The sequence below is a fragment of the Eschscholzia californica genome, unplaced genomic scaffold (assembly GCF_041429995.1).
Source record: "Eschscholzia californica isolate CP2 unplaced genomic scaffold, dmEscCali1.0.p SCAF_5, whole genome shotgun sequence".
In the NCBI taxonomy this organism is placed as follows: domain Eukaryota; kingdom Viridiplantae; phylum Streptophyta; class Magnoliopsida; order Ranunculales; family Papaveraceae; genus Eschscholzia; species Eschscholzia californica.
In genome coordinates, this window is record NW_028238472.1 from 34287235 (window position 1) to 34295202 (window position 7968).

At 36.2% G+C, this 7968-nt stretch overlaps 1 protein-coding gene across 1 annotated transcript; it reads right to left on the reverse strand.

Moving 5' to 3' along the window:
- Positions 1-1261: 1261 nt before the first annotated feature.
- LOC147538781 (cucurbitadienol 11-hydroxylase-like) lies at positions 1262-5632 on the reverse strand. The gene is made up of 9 exons (XM_086642600.1): positions 5413-5632; positions 4545-4869; positions 3475-3624; positions 3108-3365; positions 2652-2741; positions 2471-2549; positions 1912-2018; positions 1700-1827; positions 1262-1550 (listed from the first exon to the last, which is right to left on the reverse strand). The coding sequence occupies exons 1-9, from the start codon at positions 5628-5630 to the stop codon at positions 1454-1456; spliced, it is 1452 nt and encodes a 483-aa protein (XP_086498726.1). The 5' UTR covers positions 5631-5632; the 3' UTR covers positions 1262-1453.
- Between the last annotated feature and the right edge of the window lie 2336 nt (positions 5633-7968).

Here is a 7968-nt window from a genome sequence, read left to right on the forward strand (position 1 = left end):
AGCTTTCGCGATTATGGAATACTAGCATTTTATATTCTCCCATTTCTGAGCTAGTATTGGTTTTCTACAAGACAAAGGATGGATGATAAATCCTTAATAAGTCCTAATCTTTAAGTGGTGCCTCGCGGAAACACCTCAAGTGGACTTACCTAAGTGAGTGTGGAGATCAGGCCGTCTCCTAAGAAAATAAGACCGTTTTCCGAAGAAGACTCATGAAAGGGATATTGCACATGGCCATTAATGTGCGGAGTACGAACACTTTGATTCACCGAAACAAGTATGTGCGATGGCTCCGGTTTCATCACTAAAGGATTCTTGGTTCAAGATACGTTCACCATAGCATTCTGATAAAGCTTTGAGTTGATTGCACTAAGTGAAGGTTCAAATCCACAAGATACCTATCATGTATGTACAAGTTTCTACGATAATGCCAAAAGAAATTTTTTTTTATTTTATTCCAATGTCAGTTTCATTTTATTTTGTCTTCAATATCTTGTTTTGTTGTGTCTTTTAAATTTTTGAAAATGGTGGGGGATTGTTGGCAATTTTCAAATTCAAAAGTGGCCAGTGATTTGTCGTGGTCAAACAGGGAGGATGAATGGGTGTCATGCCCATCTAATTAAATTGGATACATCCCATGGGAGTAGATATCTCCACATCCTTTCATTTATTATAAATAAAGTGACCATCAACCCTTCATTTGGATCGAACGAAATTCTGTGTCATTCTCCTGCTCTCACATTCTAGCATTTGTTATTAACAGAGTCATTTGGTTTTCATATTATCAAGTTATTTGGAATTTTGGAGTTATTTTTTATTTGGCATTATCAGTTGATTAATTTCCAGAGTGTTCTTGATCTTGGCCAAAGCGTGCATACTTTGAACCGAGATAGTTGTAAAGACTTCATCGTATCCTGAAGGCAAAATTCCATACCCGTTGTGTACTCGTGGTTTTACCAGAAGGGGGCGAATTTCTGTCTAAAAGAATCGATATAATCGAGCTTTGAAGTTTCGTGTACAACATCTAATATCTTTTTGTTTTCCATTTCAAATTAGTAGTAACAAAGTTTTTTTCAACATCATTTGGGAATTAACCATTTTTTAAGTGTCTAAATCTGACTTATCTTACACGTTCACAGATCCAAAACAACCTAAATGAGCCATTTGGATGAGTTAGATATTACAATTGAAAGAGAAAAAATATTATAGAATCGGACTCAAGTCAATTTAACCTTCCGAGTGGAATCCATATCAGAATTAGAAAAAAAACACCCTCTCAATTGATAAGAGCAATTTTATTTTGGCATAGCCATGATGGTTGACTTAAATACAGAATATAGGATTATCTAAGATATCTAGTTAAATTGATCAACGAAATTAGCATAAATGCTCTTCATTCGATGGCAATAGATATTTGGTTTTTATTAAGCTTAATATGGACGGTAACTCTAGCTTATTTCGCTCTTTCTGATATTTTAACTTCATACCCATCTCCGATTGAAAGAGCAGGGGTTCGACTTAGTTGACCTGCTCCTCTGACTTTGGTGCAGCTGCGAATCATTGAGCAAGTAAGAACACGATAAAAATAATTTGACATATCTAACAAAGACTAAAATTATATAAATAAGCTGACATTTAATCCTTTTTGTACGTAGTTTATCCTAATTTATTAGTCAAGGTATAGGATGACTGATGGTACCTGAACTTAGTTACTAAGACATGAAGAAACACAGATATAAAGGACTTGCTAAACTCTGCTCCAGCACAATTCCTTGATCCTCCTCCAAATGGTATGAAACTCTTAGTAGAGCCACTTGACCCAAGGTCCTTTTATGTTTATGATCAATTACAAAAGAGTTATGAAGATATAATGTGATAACAACAGTTTTTTAGGGTTAAAAGTATTCTCACATTCCATCTATGGGGATTGAAACTTAGGGGGTCCTTGAACTTGTCTGGATTCATATGAAGAGCTGAAGGAACAACCATAATTGCCCATCCTTCTGGTATTACATATCCTACATCATTTAAACAACTCCCACCATTATCATGGACTTATAATACAGCTCATAACTATAGCCACCGAGAGCGATGCTAAACGCTCTGAAAGAATTGGCCGATCCGCAGGCCAAAAGCCAACGTGGCTGGCTCCCGTTGGACGGCCCCTTTCTCTCTCAGAGAGTCTCACCAAAGTGTGCCCAATGGGAGATGGCTGAGTCGGCTTTCAGCCAGTTGTTGGCCCATTTTTCAAGCCGTTTAGCATTTTTCAACGAACAAACTCTCAGCAACCTACGCGATAGGATATTGTCCAAGATTAGGACTACAAGATATTGGCTTCATAATTACAGGCCAGTCCAGGCACTGAGCACTTCTACGAGTGATGTGGTACCACTATAACTTCTATAAGAAAATCAAGAAATCGCGAATATAAATATACTAAAAGTACCCTTTAATTTTAATATTTTCTTACCATTTATATGAATATCTTTGATGGCCTTTCTTAATATAAAAGGAGCAACACTTGACATCCTCAATGTCTCATTAATAACCTGTATTTCGTAAATATTAGTGTTTTAACAACTAACGACGAGTTCAATTTCTATATAATGAAATCCTCAAAAAAAAATGTCAATAACTAAGTAGTTACAAACCTGAGAAGTAAAAGTCATAGATTTATATTCTTTCCATGTAAGGTGTGAATCCTTGTCTTCCCTGCTTCTAAAAATTGTCTCATGCTCTTCCTAATCAATGAGAACAAGGTTAGTTTATAATTATATAGCGGGTATTGACGGTTTGTAACTGTTGGCAGTATTATAACAAATAATTGATAATATTACTGACGGTTTCAACCGTCGTCAATAGTGTTCATTTTGGTAGTGACATGTCACATGTTAGAGATGGTTCAGGTTTGTGGATAGACCAACTGTTGCAAGTCGATGCTAAGATGACGGGAATGAGTTGTTATTTGACTTTGAAGTTTGAACTTTGAATTGATTTGAGTCAAATTTTATACTGTAATATTTGTCTTCGTCTAATTTGCGATGTCTGACGTGTCTGAATGACATATTTGTAGCTAATAATCTAATGAGCTCATAGTACATACTGACCATTAATTCATTGAAGACAGATGGATGGTCTATCAGTAATGTCAACCCCAGTGTGAGCGTGGAAGAAATCGTCTCTATGGCTACGAAAAAAAGGGTAAACAATATGAAAACAATCAAATCGGTCGACAAAAATTGCTCCATTTTCGCGTCTTCAACTAGTTGACAAAGTAAATCGTCGTAACCACCCTTCTTATCATCAGGAAGATTGAGTCTCTCATTTAGTATATCCCTCATCATGTTTAGTGCCTTCTTCTGGTTCTAAGCAATAATCATTAAACAAGAAAAGTTAGCTAATACTCTCATATTATCTACTTTGATTTTACTTGTAACTTAGAACAGTAAATTAGATGCATCTAGTGTGTAGTACCTTCATACTTTTGTGGAAAGCTGTCCCAGGAATGTTCAAAGGAAAAGACATGAAACCTTGTACTATGTTGGTGGAAATATTACTCATTGTCTTAGAGAAATATGACCAATCATAACTGAAGATGTGTTTTGATGCCAAATCTAATATCATCTGTGTACATTAACCACAGCCATTAGGTGGTTAATTCGAATTTGGCTCCTAATTTGTAGCCAACTTAAAATTTGGTCCTCATATTGTCCTGTATTTCATTTGGACGCCAGGATCATGATTATGTTAGTCAAGATTAACAGTCAATATTTTGTTTCTCTCTTTACCCCCATTGTTTTAAAATTATTTCTTTCATGTCCTTTATTATCTCTCTGCATATTTGCCAGATTTGGTTGCAGGAAAAAATCGCCGACAACGATCAATCTGACAATACTGATGACTTAAAAAAAAAATCTCTCTTCTCCCACGACCACTGAATTCTTTCTATTTATCTTCCTCATCTCCTTGTCTTCTTCATTTATCTCTCTCTTCTTCATTGGTCTCTCTCTCTCTCTCTCCCTTTTTCTCTTGTTCATATGTCCTTCCCCATCTCTCTCTAAGACTAGACGAGGATCCCTCATCTGGATTAATCTGGGATTTACCTAGACGAGTGTTCAACCTCGTCTAGGTTGAAAACGCAGATGAATCCAAACAAGGGATGCATCCCTTGTCTGGTTTTCGAGAGAGAGAGAGAGAGAGAATCAGGCGGAAGTAGTGGTGAGAGGAAGCAATAGAGATCGAAAAAATGGTTTTTGAATGTCATCAGCACTTGCAGACTGACTGATATTGACGACCATTGCTGATGAGTATGGAGAGAAAAAGACATGAGATAATTAGTCTTACAGCGGAGGGTAAAAAGGTAAAGAAAGTATTGACTGTAAGTTTGAGTAGCGGAATCATGGCTTTGTGCCCAAATTGGAATACTAGACAAATATAAGGGTCCAATTTTGTTGTTGTTCACAAATTGGGTGCAAAATTGGAATTATTCAAGAAGATTTTTTTAAAATCAATATTCAGGTAAATTTGATTAATTGGACACATACACTTGAAATGGAAGTTTTAAGTTCAATAGAAGCTTGAGTGGACCAAGAGTGTAAATATTGGTTTGCATGAACTTCAATTTTAGAAAGAAGCATTTCTTTTAAAGATTCAGTACCAAAGTGATTCAAGATCAAGTTTCTAAGGTACTTGCGAATCAAATTAGAAGTTGTAGCACTAGCAGCTTCCCCAAGAATGGTAGTAAATGAATCCAAATACCAGAACTGCACCAACTTCCCTTCTTGTTGGAATATATAATGGTTGAATTCCGGGTCCGTTGACACAACGATTGGTCGACCTGCCAAGCTAGTCCGGAACAGTGGCCCATATCTGCCAATATGTTAGCTAGTCAATATATGCGTTATGCGTACTGTATGTAAGATGGTGTTTTCGGAAGGACGTATTCAATAGCTTAACATATTTGAGGACTAATTTTCAAATAGTGTAAATTTTAGGAGGCTCTTCAGCATTCTGGCAAAAGGGAAGGACTAAACTGCAGCTGAATGGCAAAAATCATTGGAAATTAGCCAAAATTCGCTTTAAATTTTTTTCGGTGAAAAATGATTAATCAATTTTTTTTAGTCTTCAGCTCCCCATGTATCTCCATAATTTGCAATAGCTTTGCAAGATTTTGCAAACAACTTTGCAAGAGGTTTGCAACACCTTGCAATAACTTTGAAAGAAATATTTAGTTTTTAACCAAACAAAATACAATTAGGGCCCATACAATTATTTGAGATTTTAACCAAAAAATATAAATGTTTAATTTTTTACCATAATAAAATAACAAGAAGATACAATAAAAGATATCAAATTGAGAAAAGAATACTACTGTAGGATACGATAAAGAAAGAAAGATAGGTAGGTAGTTACTTGGAGATTCTCTTCTTGACGAAAGAAGGCATGTCCAAGGACTTGCTTGGGATGAAGAACTGAATAGTCTCTCCTATGAGAGGGAAACCCATGGAACCTGGGGGTAGTCTTCCACCATTGATGCACTTTGGATTGCTCCATCTATACCAATAATGAGTTAACCAAACTAAACCTAAACTTATTAAGCATAAGCCAATAGACAAGATGTTCATCTCCATCTTATCTTATATAATTGAAGTGGTGAAAGACCATATATATAATATCAATTTTTTATAGAGGCTGGTCCTTGGGATCTATACTAATTAATATAGAAAAATGATATATTAGCCTCCATATAGTTGATGTCGACAAATGACATAAAAACAGAAAAGTCGTGCCGTCTGCGAGTTATGAGACGGTTCCAAAGTGGGATAAGAGCCACGAACCGAGAACCATTAATCGTGGCCTTTGAGAATAGTCCCACATGAGAGAAATGATAACTAGCAATCAAGAATATAATGTATAGATCTTCTATGGTCATTACGAATTGGTCTTGAGTTGGATGACACAAACCTAACAAAATCCCAGCATATTTTTCTTTTCCTTTGTTTCACTCCTCACTCCGCCAATCGAGTAAACCCCAAGAGCACTTGCCAAAGAACTTTAGCACGAAGGAACCCTGGAAAAGATATCTTCATGCTCCTTATACCCATAGTGAGAAAGTCAATGATGGTGGTTATGATGGATGTGGCTGCTCCATTTCCGTTTGAAATGGTGAAGAACTTCAGCCAAATACATAGTGTAGATATCCATATGGCGTGTCTCCAAAAATCTTGTCTTTGTTGTTACTTGTTTTTTAGTTTGGTGTTGTTTCTTTCAAACTAATAAAATGAGGTCAACTTTCCTGATTGAAAAGCAATGCTATCAAGTTTCATGTAATTTTTTTTTAATGTTTTTAGTGCTCGATCAATTTGTGTTACTTATCCTTCATCCACTTTTCTCCATTTGAAGTCCATATATAACATAACATAGAGCATTGTTTTTTAACTGGATTCAATATTAAGATTGTAGTTATTGTTCAAATTTGAGCTGACAATAGTGATTTGAACGATATTTCATATAGAAATTAATTTACAGAGATGGAAGCAAAGAAGATCTAAAACTAATGAAGAACACGGTGGTTTGGGAAAACAAGAAAATTTTATGGAGTATAAAATTTAAAGGGAAATTGTGTATTTTTCAAATTTTGCAGGAGTATATTATTTTAAAGGAATATTGTGGATTTTTTCTAATTTTAAAGGCAACAAAACTTCTTCTTCTCTCTCATTTTCGACCAATCATCTCCGACCGTCAACGCCATTTCTCTCCTCTATCTATCTTTCTTCCCTTGCTTCTTCCTCCTCTCCTCCCACCATCACTTTTCTTTTCTCTCTCCCTCCTCTCTTTCATCTGTCTAAATATTTCGGCAAAGGAGAAGGTTTCAGGATTCCCAATCTAGCTTGTGAGAATCCAAAAAACCAAAAGAATACTGGTTTAGAGGAAATCCGTCAAATCAATAAGCTTAATGGTTTGAAGGGTAAATCCCCAAACCAGTAAGCATTCTTGTTTAGGGGCTAAATCCCCAAACCAGTAAGTATACTGGTTTGGAGGGGAAATCCCTTAAACTTGTAAGCTTACTGGTTTGGGAAACTCCACCAAACTAGTAAGCATACTGGTTTAGGAATTCCCCTAAAACCAATAAGCCTACATGTTTGGGAAAATTCCCCAATCAAATAAGCTTATTCGTTTGGCGAAAGTCCCTCCCTCAAATCAGTAAGCACTATCGGTTTAGGGGATTTCCCCAGAAAGTAAGCAGTACAGCGTTTGGGGGACTTTCCCAAAACTAGATAGGGATTTCGGGTAAGGAGTTTCTCCCGTTTGTCGAAATATTTAAAGAGATAACGAAATGGTTATGCCTTGGTGGTGGTCGAAAACAAAGAGAGAAAATTTGAAACAAAAAAAAAAGAAAAAAATTTAACCTGCAATGGTCGTCTACAAACGACCGTTGTGGTAATGGGTGCAAAATTTCAAAGCGAAACAAAACTCTTATTCTTCCTCATCTTCTACCATCAACACCAAATCCGACCACCACCACCATTTCGCCCCTTTTTTTCTTCTTCTCTCCGTCCACCACCACCTCCATTTATCCTTCTTGTCTCTCTGCACTTCCGTTGAGTCTCTTGAAGCATTATAATGCACAATCAAGTGAGCTATAACCATTTGAGTATTACATTTAGCACCTAAAGTTCTAGATTCCAGATGTGGCTTCTGGATATATATATATATATATATATAAGCATCTCCGATCTATGTACATAAGGACATTAACATTATCAAATGCATTGACGACAATATCAAGATTCTCCCAGAAAGTATCGCCAAAGACGTTTTTTTGTTTCAGGACTTGCACGATTCTGCAGAGCTTCAATATGGACATGTGGGTTAATGGCACTAGCTTCTGAAGCAGCAACAATAAATTTTCCTACCTTATGTTCGAATCTCGGAGTCCCTTCAAAACCGAAACGGTTTGGGGATCCC

Bases quoted from the DNA above. Each gene is read 5' to 3' on its own strand.
- LOC147538781 (XM_086642600.1), bottom strand. From the start codon at position 5,630: ATGGAGATGAACATCTTGTCTATTGGCTTATGCTTAATAAGTTTAGGT. The intron at 2,550-2,651 runs GTTTGTAACTAC...TACGAAATACAG, and splicing joins CTATGACTTTTACTTCTCAG to GTTATTAATGAGACATTGAG. The intron at 1,551-1,699 runs GTACCATCAGTC...AATGATTCGCAG, and splicing joins GTCTTAGTAACTAAGTTCAG to CTGCACCAAAGTCAGAGGAG.